Consider the following 27458-nt stretch of genomic DNA (forward strand, 5'->3'; position numbering starts at 1 on the left):
CCCCACTCCAAAGAAGAGTTAGAAAGTGATGGGAAGGCAACAAGTTTGGCAATTCCTGGGAGTAAGTGACCTGAGAGGGCCCTCAACACCACAGAGGGAGGCTCTGGTTGCAAAAGCTAAAGAATTAAGACAAAGGGAACTGGAGACCATCTAGCTAGTGCAAAGAGTCTAACATACCCCTTACAAACAGAAGCCCTGAGTTCTCGGGAGTGAATTCACAGGGAGACCTGGATAAGTAAGTAAGTCAAGCCATGTTCCTTGAATACACTATTCTCATGAATGCCACCCCACCCTTTATCCTCCCTGCCTCCTTCAGGCAGTTACCTGTGCATTCTTGCTACAGGCTCTCACCCTATGCCTCAGGTTACACAATCCCCTAGGTCATACTGTCATGCAGTACCTTCCCACCCCATCTGAGCTCTGTGCATGCATACATCAGCATCCAGCTATCCCACCCCGACTCACATACGTGCACACATGCACCCCAAGACGCCACCCCTGCTTAGGGCAAGCACTGACCTGTGCATCCAGGCCACATCTGCCCACAGCCCATGTTGGTGCAATCCTGTTTCACTGCCCCTGAACTGTGGGCACAGGCACACAAAGGCCCTGTTCCCCAGACCAACACACACTAGGATCCCACCACACAGATCTGGGCATGGGCACAGCCACATATTTCCTGTGAGGTGCCCACACATCCATGCACCAACCTCTTGACCCCTGCATCCCACCCTCATGCCCTGCACATGTACATACCTTTATCCTAGTCCTTGGGACACATGCTCTGCTCCCACACATGGCAGATGTTTACATGCACATCTGTGCTACATAGCACTGGTTCTTCCCATGCATGCACCATTGCCCAAACACTCCCAAACCTGTGCAACCATGCCTTGGTCCTGCCCACCTGACATCACCCAACCCTGACTGATGTCCTGCAACCCTTGTGACTTCATCCCACCCATACACACTTATGTATCTGCATCCCCACTGCCTTAGAGCCCTCACCCTCTGCAAGGACACATCTGCACCCTGTGGTGCTCCTTGTGCCCTGACTTCTCTACTCTGTATCCCACAGTCTGATACTTTGAATATTAACAGACTAAACTTATCGATTAAAAATACAGATAAGCAGAATGGGTTAAGAAATATAATCTAGCTATATGCTGCTTACAAAGGACTCATTTTAGACACAAGCATGCAAACATTGAAAGTGAATGGATGTAAAAAGATGTTTCATGCAAGCTGTAATAAAAAAAGTAAGAGTCGCTATACTCATATCACAAAATAGGCTTTGTATGTAAAGTCATCCTAAGAGACAAAGAAGGACACTACATATTAATGAAAGGGATGACTTGCCAAGAATTTTGAGAATTTATAAGAATTATAAATATTTACACTACCATCAAGGAGCTCCAAAGTACATGAGACAAACATTGGCAAAAAATGAAGGGAGAAATAGTTATTTTAACAATGATAGTAGGCTTCAATACACCACTCTCCTCTATATATAGAACCAGACAGAGGATCAACAAGTAAATAGAGAACTTAAACAAGTTGATAAATGAATTAGACCTAGCAGACATATATAGGTTGTTACACCCCAAAACATCAGGATATACATTCTTCTCTAGTGCTCATGAACATTCTCCAGAATAGGTAATATACTGGGGCAAAAAGACACTCTTTATAAATTTAAAAACGTTGAAATTATTCAAAGCACTTTCACAAATATATGGAGATTAAATAACATACCCTTACACAACCAGTGGGTCAAAAAGGAAATTGCTAGAGAAATCAGTAGCTATCTGAAGATTAATGAAAATGATAATACAACATGTCAAAACTTATGGGATGCATGATAGGCTGTGCTGAGAGAGGAATGCATTGTTCTAAATGCCTATATTAACAGAGAAGAAAGAAAAAAGTTGAGGACTTAACTGCCCACCTGGAGGAACATGAGAAAGAACAGCAAACCAACCCCAAAGCAAAGAGAAGAAGAGACTTAAAGATAAAAGCAGGGTTAAATGAGATGGAGAGCAAAACAATAATAGAAAGGAACAATAATACCAAAGGTTAGTTCTGTGAAAAAAATCAGTAATTCAATGAACCCCTAGCAAGGCTGAAAAAGAAAAATAGAGAGAGGATGCAAATAAACAAAATCAGCTATGAGAGGGGGGTTGTTATCACAGACTCAGAAGAAATAAAAAAAGATGATATGATCATACTTTAAAAACTATATGCCAACAAACCTGACAACTTAGATACAATGGACAAATTCCTGGAAACATACAAACAAGCTAAACTGACACAAGAAGAAATAGAAGATCCCTCCCCCCAAAAAATATCACAATTAAAGAGATTCAATCAATCATCAAAAATCCTCCTACATAGAAAAGCCCAGGGCCAGATGGCTTCACAGGTGAATTTTATCAAACATTCCAAAAAGAATTAACACCAATCCTGCTCAAATTTTCAAAAATTTAAAGAAAAAGGAATACTAACTAACACATTTCGTGAAGCTAAATCACTTTAATACCAAAACCTGGTGAAGATGCTATAAGAAGAGAAAACTATAGGCTAATCTCCCTAATGAACATAAATGCAAAGTTCTCAACAAAATACTAACAAATTAAATCCAAAAACATATTTTAAAATTATATGTAAAAATGAAGTGGAGTTTATACCAATAATGCAAGGATGGCTCAACACAAGAAAATCAATTAATGTAATACAATACATTAGCAAATCTAAGGAAAAATCACATGATCACCTCAATTGATGCTAAAAAAACATTTGTCAAAATTCAAGATCTTTTTCTGATAGAAAACATTTCAAAAACTAGGGGTCAAAGGTAACTTCCTCAATATGATAAAGGGCATATATGAAAAACTGATAGCCCACATCATACTGAATGGCAAGAGACTGAAAGCTTTCCCCCTCAGGTCAGGAAGGAGGCAAGGATGCTCACTCTCACCATTATTCAGTGTTGTGCTAGAAGTTCTAGCTAGAGCAATCAGGCAGAAAAAGAAGTAAGAGAAATCCAAATCAGAAAGGAAGAAGTAAAACTTTCATTACATTTAGATGACATGATACTATACTTGGAAAATCCTTGAAATCTACAACTAAGTTACTTGAGCTAATGAACAAATTCAGCAAGGTGGTGGAATATAAAATTAAGATGCAAAAATCACTAATGTTTCTATATTCAGGCAAAGACCTAATTGAGACAATTAAAGAAAAATTCCATTCAAAATAGCAACAAAAAGAATCAAGCATCTAGGAATGAACTTGACTAGGGACATAGAGGGCTTGCACACAGAAAACTACATAATACTAACAGAAATCAAAGACCTAAATAGTTAGAAAGACATTCCTTGGTCACGTACAGGAAGGTTAAATGTAATTAATATGTCAATTCTACCCAAATTGGTCTACAGATCAATCAAAAATCCAACAAAGCACTTTGAAGATTTGGAAAAGCTAGATTCATCTGGAAGGGAAAGAGACCTCAAGTAGCTAAAAACATCTTAAAAAGAATAAATGAAGTGTAAGCATTAACACTTTTTGATTTTCAAAATTTATTAAAAAGTCACAGTGGTCAAAACAGCACGGTATTGACACAAAAATAGAATTATTGATGAATGCCATGGAATTAAGAGTGCAGAAATTGGCCACAAAATCTATGGTCAACTGATCTTCGACAAGGCCCTCAAGTCTTCTGACCTAGGACAAAATACATTTTTTTAATAAATGGGCATGGGAAAACTGAAATCAATAGCCAAAAGAATGAAAGAGGATTCTTTCCTTACTTTACACCTTATACAAAAATTAACTCAAAGTGGATCAAACATCTAAATATAAGAAAAAGTACCATAAAGCTTCCAGAAGAAAATGTAGGGAAATATCTTGAAGACCTAGTAATAGGAGGCAGATCCCTAAATATTACACCCGAAGCACAAGAAAAAAAAACAATATAATAGTTAAATGGGAACTCCTCAAAATCAAATGCTTTTGTCCCTCAAAAGACTGTCGAAAAGATGATGAGGCAGCCAACTCAATGGGAGAAAATATTTGAAAATCATACATTGAATAAAGATTTGATATCCTATATACATAATGAAATCATACTAATCAAAAACAAAAGAACAAACAACCCAATTATAAAATGAGCTAAAGATATGAATAGGCATTTTTCTGAAGAGCAAATACAGATGACCAAAGAGCATATAAAGAGATGCTCAATTTCATTAGCTATAAAGGAAATGCAGATCAATATTACAACGTGATTCTACCTCACATGTAGAAGAATAACTATTATGTTATTTTGGTCTCCAGTGTCTTAGAGAAGCTAGAAGAAAAAATGAAATATCATGGAACTGTCACCCATACCAAACCTTAAAATCTGTTGTATAACTATTTGTTAAAATGTACTTGAAGATTTATTGCTTTTTTATATGTATGTTATTTTTCACAATAAAAAGTGTTTGAAGAAAAAATGGCTATTATTAAACAAACAAACAGGAAACAACAAATGTTAGAAGGGATGTGGAGAAACCTGAACACTTATGCACTGCTGGTGAGAATGTACAGACCCCGTGGAAGACAGTTTGGTGGTTCCTTAGGAAACTAAATATCAAGTTGCCCTATGACCCAGAAATAGCACTACATGGTATATATCCAGAAGAGCTGAAAACAGTGACAAAAATATTTGCACACTGATGTTCATAACAGCATTATTTACAATCACCAAAAGATGGAAACAATCCAAATGTCCATCAGTAGTTGAATGGATTAACAAAATGTAGTATACACATACAATGGAATATTATTCAGCAGCAAGATGAAATTATGTCTTGAAGCACATGACAAGATGGATGGACCTTGAAGACATAATGCTGAGTGAAATAAGTCACACAAAGGGATAGACACTGCATGACTCCACCTTTATGATCATGGTAAAGGTAAAATCAGAGGCTTATAGGGGATCTAGTGATACATATAAGCTAGAGATGGGTATATGGTTGGCTAATGAAGTTGAATTTAAATACAAAGGATAATTAGAAGTGAAGGCAGTTCACCAGTGGTTCTATAAGAAATATTACCATATTGAAGGTGAACAGGATTGAAAGGGGTTGTATAGACCCTGTGTCCCACTGATTAATACTACAAATGTTAGTAAATTCTTGCATGAACTGCTGCAAAGTTATGAATCTTGGACAAAGAGTGAATAAGTTCAAGATATGGGGGAAAACTGCTATTGCATGCTGTGAGCTATGTTCAACAGGAAAACATCAATAGTACCACAACAATACCAGGGGTAAATGATGGGGGGAGGGACAAGTGTTAAGGGGAGGTTTGGATTTTCCATATGGTGAGGGTGTGTTTATTGGTTATCTTTCTCTTGGAGTCAATGAAATTATCTAAAATTGAGAGAATTGATGCACTGTTTGCTTTGGACATCATACATGATGCCCAATGAATGGAGGTGATGAAAAGATGCACTGGCTGAGAAGTAAATTGACGAATGATGATGTATATATATTATCAAATATTGTGCTGTCACAAATAGGAACAAAGTTGTGAGGCATGCAATCTTGTGAATGAACCTGTGGGATGTTTGGTGAAGCAAAATAACCCAGAAACCAAAGAAAAATATTGTATCATCTCATTTAGAAAATCCTTATATGAAAACAGGGGCTTAGATTGTAAGCTTTTTTAGTAGTCACATTTAATCTGGGGCAGCAATTGTAATTTCTGCATTTTGAGAGGTGGTTTTATATTTGGATAACCTGGTATTTAGATATAAGAATGAAGCCAATCAAGTCGAGATTAAGGTAATTCAGAACACAGGGGTAAGGAAGACATTAGATATATTTTAAAACTCATCTACTCTTTAATACCAAATGAAGAATGGCTTATTTTGTCCATTACCTAAATCTTCTTTAACATATAATCTAACTCAACTTGTCTGAATAGATCATTTAAACAATCCAAACACAAAGGAGCCCATAATAAAAGTGAGGGCTTTTGATCCTCTATAGCTTAATAGAATGCCTGGATAAATCCCAGAACTCATTAAGCAGATAACCAAAATCCTTTGAGGGATGGAGAAAAAATTATGAAACTATTCAAACTTAACCAGTGGGGAAACCCTGATACTGTGTGAAACATTAAAGACATCCAAATCAATAGGCCAAGCACTTGAACTTGGAGGCTTACTCTTCTGAAGTGTATGTATATAATGGACAGGCTTAGCCTACCTATAGGTGCACCTAAGAATTATTTCTGAAGAACCTCTTTTGTTGCTCAGATGCGTCCTCTCTCTCCCTAAACCCAACTTGGCAAGTGAAATCACTGCCTTCCTCCCTAAATGGGACATCACATCCAGGTATGAAATTCTGCCTGGTGGCATGGGAGATGACTCCCAGAGATGAACCTGGCTATGGCACCATGGCATCAACTACATCTTCTTCGTCAAAAGGGGGAAAAGAAGTATAACAAATAAGGTATCAGTGGCTGGGGGAGTTGAAATAGAGTTGAGAGGCTACTCTGGAGGGCACTCTTATGCATGCTTCAGTTACACACTGCTACTTGTCATAGCTTGCCAAACCCCAACCAAAACCATTCTTGCCAATCCTAAAGAATATCTAAGGCATTATATATGAGATTCTACAAAATTTCTATGCACTAGGGTAACTTTTCAGAAACCTACAACCTCCAGATGGGTCCCTGGACCTGATAAGTCCTGAAACGCAGAGGGGCCAGCTCCTCCAAAGTATCACTTCTTCCATCCTCCTATCCCAAATCATTGATAATCCAAACACCCCAGGGGAGTGGGAGAAGGATCACGGTTGATGGTGGAGTTGTACAGAAAGGGTAAGGTGTCTTAGTCTTGTCTTTTTTAGTCTCTGGTGTCTTAGATAGCTAGAAGTAAAGATCCGGAGTTGTGGAATTGTAACCCATCCCAAACTCTGAAATCTACAAATAATTGTTGCAATATGCTCTGAAAGGTATTGCTTTTTTGTATATATGTTATTTATCATAAAAAAAGAAAGAAAAGGTCAATTGTGATGATGGGTTCACAGCTATGTGATGGTGTTGTGGTTCATTGACGGTGCACTTTGGATGTTTGCCTTTTATGTGAATATATAGTATATATCAATGAAAAATAAAAGTAATATCAACGAAAAAAACAATATGAAAGAACCATGTGGTTATGGAACTGTTCAGTGTCTTGATTGTGGTGGTAGGTGCACAATCTCCCACAGGTGATAAAAAAAGCACTGAATGAAGCATGCACACAGAAATGAATACAATTACGATCAGAGAAATATGAGTAAGATGTGTGAATTGTTACCACAAATGTCAATATCCTAGTATATTATAGTTTATGCAAAATGTTACAGGTGATCTTTCTGTATTATTATAATTGTATGAAACTGTACAATTATCTCAAAAACTTTTAATTAAAAAGTGAGTGATTGTGGTGATGGTTGCACAACACTGAATATATTGAAAAGCATTGAACTGTGTACTGTAAGTGGGCGAATTTTATGGTATATAAAGTATATCAAAACCAACTTTTAATGGGAAAAATCTAGGAGAGAATCATTCAAGACACATATAAAGTGAAAATTATTAAGTAAAGCTTGGCATGTTTGAAGGCAGACAGAAGGTCAGTGCTGTAATAGCATAGAATGTAAGAGGGAAATTTGTAGGGGTTGAGATCTGAGGGACAAACAGCCCTAAAAACTAAGTAGAGTAGAACAAGAGGAGCCAAGGGAAAAATAAAATAAGAGAAAAGGGAAAGGTAATCTTCAGAAATGGAAGGAAAACCATGGCATATAAGGCATTTGAGAGTGTCAAGAAGTCAGTGGTCAACAATGTATAATATTACAAAGTAACTTGCTCAGTTCAACAAGAATAGAGTAGTCTATTTTCATTTGTTAAAGCTGCCAGAATACAATATACCAAAAAAGCAATAGCTTTTAAAAAGGGTATGTATTAAGTTGCAAGTTTATAGTTCTAAGGCCATTAAAATGTCCAAACTTAAGTATCCAGAAAGAGATAGCTTGATTCAAGAAAGGCTGATAGGTCTGGAACACCTCTGTCATCTGGGAAGGTATAAGGTGACCTCTGCTAGCTTTCTCTCCAGACTTTTCATTTCGAAGAATATTTTCTGGGCATATACCTTCTGCTTCTCCAAAGGTCTCTGGTCTTGCAGCTCTGGAGTTTTTCTCAAAATAGTTCTCTCTTAAAGGACTCTAGGAAGTGACCCCAACTTGAATGGTGGAGACACATCTCTGTGGAAACCACCTAATCAAAATGTCCCACCCACATTGGGTGAGTCACATGTCTGTGGAAACAATTTAAAGAATCCCACCCAACAATATTGAATGATGGTTAAACCACATGGCTTTTCTGGTGTACACAGCAGTTTCAAACCAGCACAACCCCATAATATATACTACTACTACAATTTATTGTATAAAATGAGTTTTGGAATTTTGAAATTGGAGGACATTAGTGACTATTGTCAGATCAGTGTTAGGACCATGGAGGTGTTATAAGCCAGACACCAGTGGGTTAAAGAATAAGTGGGAGGTGGGAAAATGGAGACAGAAATTGAAAAATGGTGTTTTGAGGAACTTGGTTGTAAAGGGGAGTATTAATGTAGCACATTAGTTAAACTGTGTCTACAGGTTGAGGAAATGATTTTAAAATTGGTAAAACTTGCATATCCATTTAAGAAAGAGAAATGAGGAAAGGAATAAATAATGGTGTGCAATACATGGAAAAATGGAGGATCTATAGGTGAGAAGCTAACCTGAATTTGAAAGAAATGCCTTATCACATAAAACTGAAAGAGAGGTTTAATCCCGGAATATATATAGCTTTTCCACAGAAGGAATGTTGAAAGAAATGAAGGGAAATCACAATTTTTAGGCTCAGCTCTTTCTGTGAATTCAAGAACTTATCTGTTGCAAAGGAGTAATTGGAGTAGGTGGCTTGAGGAAAGTGGCAAACATGGGGAAGATTTGGGAAATGGATTAAGAAGTAAATTAGGATCATGTAGATGAATGCCAGTTAATATTAGAAATACTCCACAGGTTGTTAGTCTGAAATACAATATGGTACCATTATAGATGTGACTTCACTGCAACAATGTTTAAGAGGCATAGTATGTTTCAAACTTTGTTGTAGTAACACATATACACTTAAAATTTCCCATTTTAGCCATTGTGCTGGTTTGAAAGGATGTATGTACTCTAGAAAAACCATGTTTTAATCTTAATCCCATTTTGTAAAGACGTCCATTTCTTCTAATCCCTATTCAGCATTGTGTGTTTGAAACTGTAATTAGATCATCCCCCTAAAGATGTGATTTAATCAAGAGGGTTGTTAAATCGAACTAAGTCAAGGCGTGTCTCCACCCATTTGGGTGGTTCTTGATTTGTTTACCGGAATCGTATAAAAGAGAACAACAAGAGAGATTTGGAGAGAGCAGAGAATGCCATAAGCACCATGGGGCAGAGTCCACTAGCCAGTGAGTTTTGGAGACGAAGAAGGAAAATGCCTCCTGGGAAGCTGAAGAGGAAGCTATCAGATGATGCTGTACTCACCATGTGCCCTTCCAGCTGATAGAGAAACCCTGACCATGTTCACCATGTGCCTTTACACTTGAGAGAGCAACCCTGAACTTCATTAGCCTTCTTGACCCAGGGTATCTTTCCCTGAATGCTTTAGATTGGACATTTCTATAGACTTGTTTTAATTGAGACATTTTCTCACCCTTAGAACTGTAAACTAACAATTTATTAAATTCCGCTTTTTAAAAGCTGTTCTGGTTCTGGTGTATTGCATTCCAGCAGCTAGCAAAGCAGAACAGCCATTTTCAAGTGTACAATTCAGTGGTAATAATTATATTCACAATATTGTGCTATACCACTTTACACCCCCTAGGATGTCTATTATGTAAAAAATACCAGTGTTGGTGAAGAAGTGGAGACATATTAACTTTTATACATTGTTTTTGGGAACAGGTATGGGTGTTTTGAGTTCATTCATTCCTCAGAAATTTGGACATATGATTGCCATATGACCTGGCAGTCCAACTGCTTAGTATAACATCCAAAATAATTGGAAACAGTGACCTGAACAGATATTTGTACATCAATGTTCATAACAGCATTATTCACAATAAGCAAAAGGTGGAGGCAGAGTATTTTTTAATGAGCTTTATTAATTATGATGTCCTAGGTTAGGGGGTGTCAAGTTAAATCAGGGCTGTTCACTTTTTTTGGTTTGTAACACTTAAACGGAATACAGTTATGCCCATTTGTTTTATCTGTAGCTATAATATTCACACCTCAAGTACAGAATTGAATAATTTTATCACAGATTTTCTATCTCCCCCTTTCCAGTAAAGCTTTTCTAATCTCTGGACTAGGTTAAGGAGTTGCAGTAGGAAAAATATTTCCCCCAAATATCAGTAGCTTAATAGATTAAATTTACTTCCTGTTTGTGCTTGATAACAATTAGATCAAAGCGAAATATGTCATGAATTTTATTCTAAAGCTTTAATTCTAAGACATTATCTCTCTATGCCTTTCTGTCTCACTGTTACTGTGGAGAAGAGAACATAGAATTTCACACAATGGCTTTAAACCTTCTTTGCTAAAGTGATACATGTTAATTCCACACTTTTTTTCATATAGCCAGGCCCAATTCAAAGAGGTGGGCAATTTTACCATGCATCTGGAAGGGAAAGGACCCTAATAGTTTTAAACAGCCCTTATGACAGCTGCAGAAATCAAGGAGGTTCTAGACAGTGGAAAGAACAGTTGGAATGATATATCATGAGGTGATTGCCAGATATGGAATATCATGATGTGTGGATGGCATTGGAAAAAGGGAACACGAGTGCAAATGGTAGAAATCTAAAAGATAAAAAATATAGCAGAGTGCATTATGGGTGATATAGTAGGAAGGATATGAGGCTGTACTCATTTTTTTTTTTTAGAATTTTAGCTATTTTTATTGTATAGTATAACATATATACAAAGCAAAGAAATAAAAAAGCTTATTTTTTCAAAGCACTCTTCAACAAGTGATTACAGGACAGATCCCAGAGTTTATCACGGGCTACCATATAATCCTCTCAATGTTTTCCTTCTAGCTACTCCAGAATATAGGAGGTTGGAGGGCTTAAATATTTTTTATCACAATCGACTGTTTTCCTTCTTTTTTTTGTGAAAAATAACATGCATACAAAAAAGCTATGGATTTCCAAGCATAGCACCACAATTAGTTGTAGAACATATTTCAGACTTTGACATCAGTTACAACTTCACAATTTTAAGTTTCTACTTCTAGCTGCTCTAAAATACTGGAGACTAAAAGAGATATCAATTTAATGATTCAGCATTCCTATTCATTTGTTAAATCTAGCTTCTATGTATAACTCCACTACCATATTTGATCTTTCCAGACCTCTCTTTAGGGGTGTTTGGGCTATTGCAATTCTAAATTTTTTACATTGTAAGGGTCTGTCACTAATATGGGGTAGGGAGATGGAACTATCTGATGTTCTGGAGAGGCTGGGCTAGGTTTCAGGACTTATCTGGACCAGGGAACAATCTGGAGGCTGTAGGTTTCTGGAAAGTTACTCCAGTGCATGTAACCCTTGTGGAATCTTATCACCTAGTTGCCCTAGTTGTTCTTTAGGATTGGCTGGAATGGTCCTGGTTGGAGTTTCACAGGTTGTGATGGTAGCAAGGTCTAACTGAAGCTTGCATAAGAGCAATCCCCGGAGTAGCCTCTTGACTCTATTTTGAACTCTCTCTGTCACTAATACTTTATTAATTACATTTCTTTTCTCCCTTTTGGTTAGGATGGAATTGTTGATCCCACAGTGCCAGGTCTGGATTCATACCTGGGAGTCATCTCCCACTTTGCAAGGGAGACTTTCACCCCTGTATGTCTTGTCCCACGTAGTGGGGAGGGCAATGATTTCACTCGGGCTTAGAGAGACTGAGGCCACATCTGAGCAACCACAGAGGTCCTCCAGAAATAACTCTTAGGCATGCCTATAGGTATTCAAGGCTTCTCTGCTACCTACATAATCTTCATAAGAGTAAGTCTCATGATTGAAGGCATGACCTATTGATTTGGGTGTCCCTAAAGTTTGACACAGTATCAGGGGATTCCCTGATGGTAAGGTGTAATAGTTCCAGTCTTTCTCCCTTCCCTCAGGGGACTTTGTCAATACTTTTTGATTATCTGATTAATATACTCTAGGATGTTTCCAGGCATTACAATAGTCTACACAGGATTAAAAGACCGTTCTTATTATGTGCTCCCTGTGTTTCAATTGTTCAAATGAGCTATACAGATAGGGTGAATTAGATTATGCACTACAGAAAATTTCAATTCCAGATGAAATAAACCTTTCTTTGATTGGTCTCAAGAGTATGTGTAGTTCTAAAATATAGACACTGTCTTCCTTATCCCTATGTTCTGAATTATTTAACCCCAAACTGTTCGGCTCTGTTCTCATTTCTAAATATCAGATTATACATATAAAACAGCCTCAAAAATCCAGAAATAATAATCACCACCCTGGACTTAATATGTCTGCTTTAAAAGCTTACAATCCAGGCCCCTGTTTCTAAGAAGCATTTTCTAAAGGTGACCATACCATTGTTGTTTTTTTCTTTCTGGCTTATTTTGTCTCACCAAATGTCCCACATGTTCATTCACATCATTACATGCCTCACAACTTCAATATGCTTTTTACTGTTTGTTTTCTTTATATTTTTTGCCTTTTTATTTCTTTTATACTGTACCATTTTCATTCATTTTATTGCTTTTTCTACTCTATTATTTTTAGTTATTTTCTTAGTGGTTTTTCTAGGATTGTAACAAACTCTTAATTCATCATAATGTCTTTCATATAGAATTAATTCATTTCTACCAAAATATAGAAACTTTGCTCTTACTTCTGTATTCCCTTTCTCTCTTTTGAGTTATAATTTTCATAAATTATACATTTATGAAATAAATCATAAAGTTAAATACATTATAAATGTATTACATTTTTATGTAATATAAGCCCCAAATGCAGCTTTATAATCCTTGTTTTATGCAATTGCCTTTAGCTAAAAGAAAAAAATGAAAAAAATTATGTCCTCTTTTATACTTGTCCATGTAATTCCCTTTATCTCGGATCTTTATTTCTTCACGTGAATTCAGGTTACTGTTGTGGGTCATTTCTTTTCATGTCCTACAAGGCAGGACTACAAGCACTGAACTGCCACAAGCTTTATCTGTGAACTCATTTATTTCTTCATCATTTTCAATTATAATTTTGCTATGAATAGCACTCAGAGTTGATATTTTGATAGCGCACATTGACATAACTGTGCCTATCACCACTCATTGTCTCTGATGAAAAACTATTAATCATGTTGTGATTCCCCTGTACATGATTGAGTCATTATCTCTTAGCTGCTTTCATGGTTTCCTCATTATGTTTTGCTTTCTCCATTTTCAAAGTTTTCCTCTTTGTGTTTATCTTACTTGAAGTTAGCTGAGTTTCTAGAATTAGTAAAGCGATGTTTATAAGCAAATGTGGGGATACTTTTCAGCCAATTTTTTTTAAATGTGTTTTTGAACTCTTCTTTATCTCTTCTACTTCTGCTACTCTAATAACAGGCCTGGTTATAGTCCTACAATGTCTCATATGTCTCTGGAACACAGTTTATTTTTCTTCATCTTTCTACTTTCTATTCGTCTTATTGGAAATTTTCTATTGATCTATCTTCAAATTTGTAATTCTTTCTTCCCCAAAGTCATATCTAATGTTTAATGTATCTAGTAAGTTTTTTTTTTTATTTTGGTTGCTTTACCTTTAAATTCCATGATTTTTGTTTAGAATATTTGAGAGTGATTTAGCCGGACTGTCCAGAGTCAAGCTGTGGTCTGGAGTTTGCAGTGAGTCTCCTGGCCTCACAGGCTGGAAGATTCTCTTCCAACGTGGCTCACTCACATGGCTTCAGGCTAGAGGCTACAATTCACATGGGCCTTTCCACAGGTTGCTTGAATGGCCACTAACATTACCCAAAACTAGCGATCCAGAGAAGAGGAAGCCTCAATACCTTTTATGACAGAGACACACAATATCACTTCAGCCATATCTACTCAAAGTGAGTCACTCTGTCCACTCCACACTCAAAAGGAGGGCATTTAGGCTCCACTTTTTGGGCTGATGAGTGCTGAAGAAGTTGTGCTATTTTCTAAAACCATTACAGGTAAATGGTTCCTTTCCTCTGTATATGACAGTATATTACAAAGTTATACCACATTTAAACTGGTTTTCCATGAAAGAAAATGTAATGAATCATATTATAAGCCAGTTGACTCAATGTTAACTCCTGGCATAATTCCAGAACAAATTATAAGAAACATGAGTTGCTGACAGAAGAAGCTATTATTACTATGAGTAAGATTTCCATATATATATGAGGTATAAAGAAAATATTAAAGTTTATGGCTGGTTTAGGAAATTTTTAATGAAGGGAATAAGTCAGCCCAAGTAAAACTAGGCCTCAACAAATTTATTCCAAGGTGACTTTTTGTAAATCCTGTGATCAAAATGGAGATAAGGGCTATTAGGTGGTTTATATCTAATTTGTAATTTTATTTAATAATCCAATCTGATAATCAGATGCAAGACTATGTTTTTGGGCCTATGCCATTACTCACTGTGGTCATCAAATGGTTTAATGTTTTGTGGGAAATGCAGTACAAATTCACAAGTGGAATGATACGAGGGATGATGATAGTGAATCTGCAATAGAACAGATTCACTAGTTAAAGAAAATAATAACTAACAGTTTGAATCCAAGAAGATAAAATTTAACAGATAATGACAAGATCTTGGATCTGGTCGAAGAAATCAACTGCACTAGTACAGACTAATTAATAACAACTATCAATTAGTCAATATTTTAATAAATTTTAAGACCAGTTTGAGTCATTATGATGAAACCCACCATAACTGCTAAGGAAAACACAACCTGCATTGGTGGAAATGTAGGAGGGGAAAGAAGTCTATTCTTGCCATGTCAATCTCAAAGCTGATGGATCATAGGTGCAAAATAATATCTGCTTCATGGAACCACCTTATAAAAGAGATAAAGGTGGACTCATGCTTCAATGAGAAAGAATAGTGAAAGGACCCAGGCCTGTGATAAAACAATTCCTACTTTTTATTATATCTCATTTTTGTACCTTTTGGAAAGAATTAGAGTATTTTGTTTTGCTAGCATTCTATGACATACCATAATGAGATTGAAAAACATACTTGTCCTGGTGTCACACCACCAAGTTTCAAATCTTTGTTCTACAATGTAATGGGTAATTTCGTTTTTCAGACTCTCTTACTGCAGATCCAGACACTCAAAATTTTCCAGGGTAGAATTATTTATACTGCTGATTGGCAGGTCTTGACATATTGTTATGGAATTTGCAGAATTGGGAGGTAAAAAGAAAATATTTTTAATAATCAAAAAAGGCGTTGGGAAATAACAACTAACAGTTTACTTAGAAGAAATGATATTAAGAAGAGCCTTTTAATCTGCAATATTTTGGAATCTAAAAAAAAAGCAGGAAAAAGGTATCAGTATGAGAGAAATGGATTGTAGATGAAGTTTCTGTAATGAGAGAAGTTATCATTTACACATCTTAGATAACGAAAGACATTTAGGGTAAGCAAGGAATCAAAACCTATCATCCATATAACACACTGGGAGAAATTACCTGGGAAAATTTCTTATGAGACAAAAAAACAGATTGCAAGATGGGAGAATGAAGTGTATAAGCAATAGTTGCTGGGCATTGTGTGTTGGAATGTGTTTTTAACTTGTTACATGAGGCTTCTTGAAATAGAAGGATCATATTTCCTAGAAAAACTAATGCTAGTCTGGAATTAAAAATAGTAAAATGTCTCTAAAACATCCAAGAAAAGTGCACAATTTCTGAAAATAAAAAAGATATCAACCTATTAATAGATAATATACATCTAAACATACTATATCTTTATTAAATTATTCAAATATCGGAATATTCTATATATATATTATATTTATTGAATATATTTATTTTTAACTAAAAGAGTAATTTAATAAAGAACAAGTATCTCATACCTCACTTAAAAAATAAATATTATATAAGACACAGAAAGAATTTCATTTGCCAATTAAAATTAAAAGCAAGAAATCAGTTTACCATAATCTTAATTATTTGGTTATTAAGGATTATTCCTGGTCTACTTTTCCTGGTTAAAAAATTATGAAAAGAAAACTGGCTTGGATGAATTAATATGAGACACAAATAAGAATTTTTTTTCTCTGTGAGGCAATCAAAAGAGATTTTTTGATGTGCTTCTCTTCGTATTTCCTAAATTATACAGAAGAGTAGAAAATAAACTAATGGAGGCTATTAAATTAATTCCATGTCTCTCTGACTGACTCTCTCTCTCTCTCTTTCTCTCTCTCTCTGCTCACTCTCTCTATCTCCCCTAAATCTGAGCTGGGCTTAAAAGAAAAGCTCTTTCACGAGAGGGGGTATGAAAAAGAAAGAAGAGAAAAGTCAGGTTGGCTGAGGGGGAAAATCTACACCTTGATTACTCAACTAGGTCTCTGATTTGTCAACCAGCGTTAAGGGTATATGTAATCAAGGAAAACACATTAAATAAGTCTGCACAGTTTTCTTCTTGGAGAATGTTCAGACAAGTTTATGCCCACTGTGACCCAAAAGATGTAACTTAGTTTTCATTAGCAGTGACCTCCCCAAATACATCAGTAGTCAGAATCAAATAAATTTCCTTGTCTTAGAGTCCTTAATGCAAGGAAGGCAGTTATGATAAAAAGAGAATATAACTCATCAATGAAAAATTTAAAATCCAATTTAAGTGCTTGTTATGATAACATATATATATGGTTTTGTGTTTTTATTCCAAGTGAAGGGGTGTGATCTTCCACAAATAAAACATGGATATCTATATGAAACAACATTTTTCAGACCATCCTTTCCAGCAGCTATAGGAAAAGCTTACTATTACTACTGTAATGACAATTTTGTGACTCCTGCACAACAACGCGGTGATTACATGAAATGCACAAAACAAGGATGGTCGCCGGCAGTACCATGCCTCAGTAAGTCACTGTTCTTGTATCACACGTGTACATCTTTCAGAGATGGCGAGAGAAAAACACGGAAGTGATTAAGATCAAGTCTTGTCCTGCAAAATCAGGGCCAGCAAATGAGTGATGACAGCACATAGGACAAATATGGATCTGTTGATTTTTGAGGTGCCGTTCATGAATTTCAAATGAGAAGTAAAGATGGTATTGTTATAAGGGCATCTATAATGTACATTTTACCATATTTCAATTGTAAAAGCCAAAGGTAATAACATCAAATACTGATTATTCATTTTATTTTTAAATAGTTGAAGTTTTTCCTTAATTTGTACATCGTTTGGATGCATGTGCATCCTCATTTACACATTATAAAGGGAATCATCTTAATATTTTTTATTAAAGCAGTTGTAGATTCACAGAAAGACCATGCTGAATTTACAGAGTTCCCGAAAGTACCCCCAACACGCAATTTTCACTGTGATTAACAATTTGCTTTAGTGTGGTATCTCCTTTACAACCGATGAAAGAATATTATTGTAATTGTACTATTAACTACAGTCCATAGTTTATATTTTGGATTTAGTGTTTGTATTATAAAGGTCTGTGTTTTAAAAAAATTTATTATACTATATATATATGTTAACATGTATAACATCCTAAAATTTCCAATTTTATTATAATTTATTGTTTTTTATATATATATAATTTATTATTTTGAGTAAAATCGTGTTATTTTTCATTTATCTTTTTATGGCTTTCAGGACGATGCTATTTTCATTCTGTGGAAAATGGACATAGTTTAAGGGCAAAATACACATATTTAGAGCATGAAACTGTAGACGTTGAGTGCAATCCTGGCTACAGTCTTCCAAATGAGCTCACCAACATTACATGCACAGAGCAGGACTGGTCCCCTCCTCCCAGGTGCATCGGTGTTGGTAAGTTTCTGCTCTGAGATCTCAAGATACTTATGTTGTTATATGACTCACAAATGTTAACTGCAACAAATGTATATATTAACTTCTTCTTACCCTGCCAATAGAACCTATGTGTTTTTTTTCCATGTGTACATGTATATACAAAAATTTCTTGATAAAATATAAGAAAATACATGTTCCTATCTAGATATTTTTCAAGAATACAGAAAAACAATTTGAACACAATATTTGTTGGTTGAGTCGTGAAATATTTGCATTGATATCACTAAATCAGTTGACTCGATTACAAATTATAACCAGAAAATAAATGCAGTGCTAACTAAAAATGTCATTCATATGCTTAGGTAGCTACTCAGCATGCATTTTTACAAGATATTGATTCTCAGTGTATCTCAGAGGTCTGTAACCCAGAATTGATTTTCTGGGACATTGTGTATGTTCTACTCTCCAAGATGGTTTCCAGCTGTTTTCCACTGTAGGTGGACCAATATACGCTCGCTTTACATCCCTGTTAATGATTAGTGATGCTGCTTTACATCTTTGTTAATGATTAGAGATGCATTTTAGTGTTTCCACTTTGAGTACTTATAAAATGCTACAGCATTGAAGTTGTAAATTGAGCTCTTTTTTATAAATTAGGCAAAGCATATACACATGCGCTTATTGGTAATCACTTTTTAAAATCTAGGCCATGAATATTAATGGTTTCTTCATTTGTCTTTTTTGTGTATTTTTATATTCTAGGGATTCTTTCTATTCTCTGAATATGAATTTCAATTATACTTATTGAAAATATTTCTTCTTTTCTAAGGCCTGTGTTTTTCTTTTCTTTAAGATATCCTTAGTGAACAGTTTATTATTTCCTGCAGTTATTAACCTGTTTTCATGATTAATATTGCTTGTGTCTTCTTCAAGAACATAGAGAATGCAATATTTTATTCTAAAAACTTTTAATATTTCTCCTCCCCTCTTCAATAGTTAATCCGGTATGAGTTTATTTATATGCATGGTAACTATCAAATTTCCATTTTTTAAGAAAATTTGGAAATCCAACATTTCCCCAGGGTTCTGTAATTGCACCTGTCTCATATATCATAAACATATATCATGAGTATTAATTTGAGCTCTCTATTTTGTGCCATAATAATTATGGCCTATGCCATTACTCACTGTGGTCATCAAATAGTTTAATGCTTTGTGGGAAATGCAGTACAAATTCACAAGTGGAATGATACGAGGGATGATGATAGTGAATCTGCAATAGAACAGATTCACTAGTTAAAGAAAATAATAACTAACAGTTTGAATCCAAGAAGATAAAATTTAACAGTGATAATGACAAGATCTTGGATCTGGTCAAAGAAATCAACTGCACTAGTACAGACTAATTAATAACAGCTATCAATTAGTCAATATTTTAATAAATTTTAAGACCAGTTTGAGTCATTATGATGAAACCCACCATAACTGCTAAGGAAAACACAACCTGCATTGGTGGAAATGTAGGAGGGGAAAGAAGTCTATTCTTGCCATGTCAATCTCAAAGCTGATGGATCATAGGTGCAAAATAATATCTGCTTCATGGAACCACCTTATAAAAGAGATAAAGGTGGACTCATGCTTCAATGAGAAAGAATAGTGAAAGGACCCAGGCCTGTGATAAAACAATTCCTACTTTTTATTATATCTCATTTTTGTACCTTTTGGAAAGAATTAGAGTATTTTGTTTGGCTAGCATTCTATGACATACCATAATGAGATTGAAAAACATACTTGTCCTGGTGTCACACCACCAAGTTTCAAATCTTTGTTCTACAATGTAATGGGTAATTTCGTTTTTCAGACTCTCTTACTGCAGATCCAGACACTCAAAATTTTCCAGGGTAGAATTATTTCTACTGCTGATTGGCAGGTCTTGACATATTGTTATGGAATTTGCAGAATTGGGAGGTAAAAAGAAAATATTTTTAATAATCAAAAAAGGCATTGGGAAATGACAACTAACAGTTTACTTAGAAGAAATGATATTAAGAAGAGCCTTTTAATCTGCAATATTTTGGAATCTAAAAAAAAAAGCAGGAAAAAGGTATCAGTATGAGAGAAATGGATTGTAGATGAAGTTTCTGTAATGAGAGAAGTTATCATTTACACATCTTAGATAACGAAAGACATTTAGGGTAAGCAAGGAATCAAAACCTATCATCCATATAACACATTGGGAGAAATTACCTGGGAAAATTTCTTATGAGACAAAAAAACAGATTGCAAGATGGGAGAATGAAGTGTATAAGCAATAGTTGCTGGGCATTGTGTGTTGGAATGTGTTTTTTAACTTGTTACATGAGGCTTCTTGAAATAGAAGGATCATATTTCCTAGAAAAACTAATGCTAGTCTGGAATTAAAAATAGTAAAATGTCTCTAACACATCCAAGAAAAGTGCACAATTTCTGAAAATAAAAAAGATATCAACCTATTAATAGATAATATAGCATCTAAGCATACTATATCTTTATTAAATTATTCAAATATCAGAATATTCTATATATATATTATATTTATTGAATATATTTATTTTCAACTATAAGAGTAATTTAATAAAGAACAAGTATCTCATACCTCACTTAAAAAATAAATATTATATAAGACACAGAAAAAATTTCATTTGCCAATTAAAATTAAAAGCAAGAAATCAGTTTACCATAATCTTAATTATTTGGTTATTAAAGATTATTCCTGGTCTACTTTTCCTGGTTAAAAAATTATGAAAAGAAAACTGGCTTGGATGAATTAATATGAGACACAAATAAGAATTTTTTTTCTCTGTGAGGCAATCAAAAGAGATTTTTTGATGTGCTTCTCTTCGTATTTCCTAAATTATACAGAAGAGTAGAAAATAAACTAATGGAGGCTATTAAATTAATTCCATGTCTCTCTGACTGACTCTCTCTCTCTCTCTTTCTCTCTCTCTCTGCTCACTCTCTCTATCTCCCCTAAATCTGAGCTGGGCTTAAAAGAAAAGCTCTTTCATGAGACGGGGTATGAAAAAGAAAGAAGAGAAAAGTCAGGTTGGCTGAGGGGGAAAATCTACACCTTGATTACTCAACTAGGTCTCTGATTTGTCAACCAGCATTAAGGGTATATGTAATCAAGGAAAACACATTAAATAAGTCTGCACAGTTTTCTTCTTGGAGAATGTTCAGACAAGTTTATGCCCACTGTGACCCAAAAGATGTAACTTAGTTTTCATTAGCAGTGACCTCCCCAAATACATCAGTAGTCAGAATCAAATAAATTTCCTTGTCTTAGAGTCCTTAATGCAAGGAAGGCAGTTATGATAAAAAGAGAATATAACTCATCAATGAAAAATTTAAAATCCAATTTAAGTGCTTGTTATGATAACATATATATATGGTTTTGTGTTTTTATTCCAAGTGAAGGGGTGTGATCTTCCACAAATAAAACATGGATATCTATATGAAACAACATTTTTCAGACCATCCTTTCCAGCAGCTATAGGAAAAGCTTACTATTACTACTGTAATGACAATTTTGTGACTCCTGCACAACAACGCGGTGATTACATGAAATGCACAAAACAAGGATGGTCGCCGGCAGTACCATGCCTCAGTAAGTCACTGTTCTTATATCACACGTGTACATCTTTCAGAGATGGTGAGAGAAAAACACGGAAGTGATTAAGATCAAGTCTTGTCCTGCAAAATCAGGGCCAGCAAATGAGTGATGACAGCACATAGGACAAATATGGATCTGTTGATTTTTGAGGTGCCGTTCATGAATTTCAAATGAGAAGTAAAGATGGTATTGTTATAAGGGCATCTATAATGTACATTTTACCATATTTCAATTGTAAAAGCCAAAGGTAATAACATCAAATACTGATTATTCATTTTATTTTTAAATAGTTGAAGTTTTTCCTTAATTTGTACATCGTTTGGATGCATGTGCATCCTCATTTACACATTATAAAGGGAATCATCTTAATATTTTTTATTAAAGAAGTTGTAGATTTACAGAAAGACCATGCTGAATTTACAGAGTTCCCAAAAGTACCCCCAACACGCAATTTTCACTGTGATTAACAATTTGCTTTAGTGTGGTATCTCCTTTACAACCGATGAAAGAATATTATTGTAATTGTACTATTAACTACAGTCCATAGTTTATATTTTGGATTTAGTGCTTGTATTGTAAAGGTCTGTGTTTTAAAAAAATTTATTATACTATATATATGTTAGCATGTATAACATCCTAAAATTTCCAATTTTATTATAATTTATTGTTTTTTATATATATATAATTTATTATTTTGAGTAAAATCGTGTTATTTTTCATTTATCTTTTTATGGCTTTCAGGACGATGCTATTTTCATTCTGTGGAAAATGGACATAGTTTAAGGGCAAAATACACATATTTAGAGCATGAAACTGTAGACGTTGTGTGCAATCCTGGCTACAGTCTTCCAAATGAACACACCAAAATTACATGCACAGAGCAGGACTGGTCCCCTCCTCCCAGGTGCATCCGTGTCAGTAAGTTTCTGCTCTGAGATCTCAAGATACTTATGTTGTTATATGACTCACAAATGTTAACTGCAACATATGTATATATTAACTTCTTCTTACCCTGCCAATAGAACCTATGTGTTTTTTTTCCATGTGTACATGTATATACAAAAATTTCTTGATAAAATATAAGAAAATACATGTTCCTATCTATAGATATTTTTCAAGAATACAGAAAAACAATTTGAACACAATATTTGTTGGTTGAGTCGTGAAATATTTGCATTGATATCACTAAATCAGTTGACTCGATTACAAATTATAACCAGAAAATAAATGCAGTGCTAACTAAAAATGTCATTCATATGCTTAGGTAGCTACTCAGCATGCATTTTTACAAGATATTGATTCTCAGTGTATCTCAGAGGTCTGTAACCCAGAATTGATTTTCTGGGACATTGTGTATGTTCTACTCTCCAAGATGGTTTCCAGCTGTTTTCCACTGTAGGTGGACCAATATACGCTCGCTTTACATCCCTGTTAATGATTAGTGATGATTTTTGTTTAGAATATTTAATAATTCCTTTGTCATTATTAATGCTCTCTATTTAAGTCATTTTCATCACATTCTCTCTTAATTCTTTCTTCCTATTATTTCTTCAGTATTTGATCATATATATAACTGCTCTCAATCACTTTTGGGTGGTAAGTCCAATTTCTGTGTACTCTTGTGACAACTTCAATTTAATGTGTTTTTTCAATTGTTTAAGTAACACTTTCTTGTTTCTTTGCATTCCTCAATAAATTGCAGGGATTTCTGTAGCTTACACTGTAGTTACATTGTAGCTGTGTGTATTTTGATAACAGTATTTGCTGTTGCCATTCGTTGATAAAATAATTTTGTGACACAGCTGGATTGCCAGGTATAGCATCTGTCTCCTCTGAGACATACAGTAACTATGTCTCTCTTAAGGATATTCTTTTCTATTTCTTTTTTGAATTCTTCTTTAAGCTTGGCTTCCTTTGATTCCCCAGAACGTAGGAGAGTTTAGTGATTGAGGAGTCACTTACAGGTTAAACTAAAATTTGTAAGTCAGTAAGCTTCTGCCTTTTTCCAGTCCTATAATTAAGAGGGTTTTCATTTTTTGAATAGTAATTAACTTGTACAATAAATTTTATAATCACCTTACCCATTCTCCATTCTTCTTTGTTTTGCTTTTAGGAGTCCAAATTTGTATCTGGAGACATGGGTATTTAGTAAGTCTTTTGCTAACTCCCCTGAGCTAATTGTAACCATGTGAATAACTAGATATCTAATTAAGGAAATATACATTTTAACAACAGTTGAGTATTTACATACCAAGTATGTTTCCACATGTTTTAGGTAATTAATATGAGTGATCTTGACTGAAGACTTTGAGGTTGAGTATAGAATTATACTCAATTTTAAAAGCTTGAGGAGATGGACACAACAAAAGATACAATATCTACCAGTATATCCTGGGGTCACATTTTAATACATTTTCACCTGGCTATACATTGTTCCATTATCATAGCAGTATATCCTGGGGTCAGAATTTAAATACATTTGCACCTGGCTATATACTATACCGTTAATAACCATGCTATGCTGCTTCTCAAATACATAGGGTTGTATAATCCTAAGCACTATCATGTATTAAACAAGACATTGAAACAATCAAGAATATGGTTCAGTCACAGTACTTAGAAAACATGGCACAATTTGATTATTCTGATAAGGGTAGTGGTGACAATTGTGGATTTCATGTATATAGGGAGGAAATGAAAGGAAGGTAAAAATACCTGTTTTTAATTGTGCAAAGTCAAGTTGGTGGAACTGAGAAATTTTGGGCATCGTATATCGTTTTTACTTTACTCCCACCAAGGTTAAGTCCATTGAAATTGTGATTGCATATATTCATGTAGTCTCATGAGCTCTGCTATTGACATCATTGCAAATAAATTAGGATTGTAGCAGGGCAGTCCACAGTGGCTCAGCAGGCAGAGTTCTCTCCTGCATGCCAGAAACCTGGTCTTGATTCATGGCACCTGCCCATGTAAAAAAAAAAAAAAAAAAAAAAAAATTCGGATTGTAGTATACCATCTCAACAGGTAATTTTTGTTTGGTTAGAGAAGTTTCTTTCTATGTCTATTTTCAAGAACAGTTAGTTTTTACATTGTGTTTCTTTTATAATGAAATATTTGCATTGAATGGCATGCTGGTTTGAAGCTATTATATACCCCCAGAAAAGCCATGTCCTTTAATCTTCATTCAATATATTTGTGTAGAACTTTTCTTTATTGTTTTTATGGAGATATGACCCAGTCAGTGATAGGTAACTTTTGATTAGATGGTTTCCATGGAGATATGACTCCACCCATTCAAGTCGGGGTTGCTTACTGGAGCCCTTTAAGAGGAAACCATTTTGGAAAAAGCCTTAGTGGGAACAGAACCAAAACAGCCAAAATAATGGACAGAGCCCCAGGGGAGCCCTTGAGGAAACCTGGAGAGAAAGTAGCAGATGTCACCATGTGCCTTTCCAGCTGAGAGAGAAACCCTGAATGTCCTCAGCCTTCTTGAACCAAGGTATCTTTTCCTAGATGCCTTAATTTGGACATTTTTATACTCATGCCTTGCCTTCATTTGGATATTTCATGGCCTTAGAAGTGTAAACTTGCATCTTAATAAATTCCCCCTTTTTAAGGCCGTTCTGTTTCTGGTTTATTGCATTCCAGCAGCTTTTGCAAACTAGAACAAATGGTATTGTGTTACTATTTTATCGGCATCTGTGATGGTTTTTACTCAGTGGCAAAATTCAGAAGGCTCTGTCCGAAGAAACAAATGTTTTGTCTTGTTTTTCACCAGAGGACCTATTGATATTTCTCTTTACTGGAAGTTGGTCATTTTGGAGTTTTTCAGGTCGATGAACTAACAGTCATGAAGCTGGGTTATCCACACTACCTGGGGATATTTTCAAATGGACATTTTTTGTTGCTACACAATTTCCTGGTCAATATATTTAAGTCTAGATTATCTGACTAATCAGAGAGAAACAAATTTGTGGCAAGAATGATTATTTTACAGACAAAGAAAGCTGTTTGATTTTTTATATTTGTTATAAATCTAATCACAGTTTTCATTCACTTTCAGATTGACAAAGATCTCACCTAAAAGATGTTTGCAACTTTTGACTTAGTTTGCATAAGTCAAAAAATTATTTCAAAATAAACTTTCTTAAAACGCAAAATAGAAATATCTGAAAGACTTTTCATCTCTGATATTGAACTTTGCATCAGCTGCATGAAAAATATGCACTGATGTCCAGTCATGTGTACAACACTCTCCTGACAAAATTGAACATTCAGAATCTTCTTTTGTGATTATGTACTTTAAAAATAGGGAAATTAACCAGGAGTTTACTCTTAACTTTGTTACTAGAACTATTAACTGTTAATAGATTCATGTTGTCCTTCACTAATTTTCTTGTGACCAAGTGCTATGTATTTTTAAGCAATTATCTTTGGGAAAAACTTGTGCTAGTTTTTATAGCTTGCTATACTCTACCTTTATGTCATAATCAAACTTGTTGCAAGGGTAATGATACCGGAAAAGGAAATATTTTTTTCTGAGTTACATGTAATTTTTTTTCAGGATTTCTATTATTAACAACCCCATTAAGAACAGTCAGTAATTTTGAAAGTAACATTTCTGAAATTTTAAGTTCTTTACCAACATTACTCATGGAAGGAATAAAATATCATTAGGTTTAAGTATGTATTCACCTACAGATAGTTTATATTTATTTAGCTAAAATTCATTATTCAAGTATTTCCGACATTCTTCTTGCTACTTCTCCACATTACTCAAAAAAGTTATCTAATTTTAGGGCGGTGTCATGGTGGCTGAATGGCAGAATTCTCACCTGCCATGCTGGGGGCCTGGATTTGCTTCCCAGAGCCTGCCCATGCAAAAAAAAAAAAAAAAATTCTAATTTTAATTGCATGGTACCATTACATTACAACCTCCATTACAGCTTGAAAAAGTACTTATTTTTCCATTAGTGCAAATTCTCATATTTTAATTATTTGTTTTTCATAGGAAATCACAGAGAGATGATTCTTATAGTTTTAAAACATCATGACAGAATACATTTTTCAAATGATTTCTTTATATTTCATTGGTGTGCTTTCTTAATTTTATTTAATCTTCATGATTTTAATGCTTCCTTTAAAGGTATGTTGATAAAATAGTCATATTAGTATCAAACATTTTATACAAAACCAATAGCCTAATTATAGTTGAAACTTTTCTGGTGCATAACATTCAGATAATTAAGTACAAAATATGCAGTAATCTTAAGTATCCAGCTTCATGCTTTTTTAGATATTTATAAACCCACATGACCACCACCTAAATATTATATAGAAAATTTTCAAAACTCCTTAAGATACCACTTATGAAACCTCAGTTTATATCCTGCTCATCTCCGAAGGTAAAGAAAGATCTGGACTTAGAAACTCTGATGAGTTTGTCTGGGTTTTTTTGTTTTTTTTTTAACATGGGCAGGCACCAGGAAACTAACCCAGGTCTCCAGCATGGCAGGCGAGAACTTTTCCTGCTGATGTTTTACCACAGTGGCCCATCTGAGTTTGTCTGTTTTGAACTTCATAGAACATAGAAAGAAGATGCAAATAAACCAAATCAGAAATGAGAGGGGAGTCATTACCATGGACCTCAGAGAAGTAAAGAAGAATCATAAGAGA

At 34.7% G+C, this 27458-nt stretch overlaps 1 protein-coding gene across 1 annotated transcript in view; it reads left to right on the plus strand.

Moving 5' to 3' along the window:
• The window catches only part of LOC143680803 (complement factor H-related protein 3-like), a 46619-nt gene that overhangs the window by 11709 nt on the left and 7452 nt on the right, over positions 1–27458 (plus strand). Inside the window, exons 2-5 of the mRNA XM_077157306.1 lie at positions 17028–17222; positions 17972–18148; positions 21582–21776; positions 22524–22700. Of these exons, the coding sequence (XP_077013421.1) occupies positions 17028–17222; positions 17972–18148; positions 21582–21776; positions 22524–22700 (744 nt within the window). The remainder of the gene's footprint in view (positions 1–17027; positions 17223–17971; positions 18149–21581; positions 21777–22523; positions 22701–27458) is intronic.

This window comes from Tamandua tetradactyla, chromosome 4 (assembly GCF_023851605.1).
Source record: "Tamandua tetradactyla isolate mTamTet1 chromosome 4, mTamTet1.pri, whole genome shotgun sequence".
NCBI classification, from domain to species: Eukaryota; Metazoa; Chordata; class Mammalia; order Pilosa; family Myrmecophagidae; genus Tamandua; species Tamandua tetradactyla.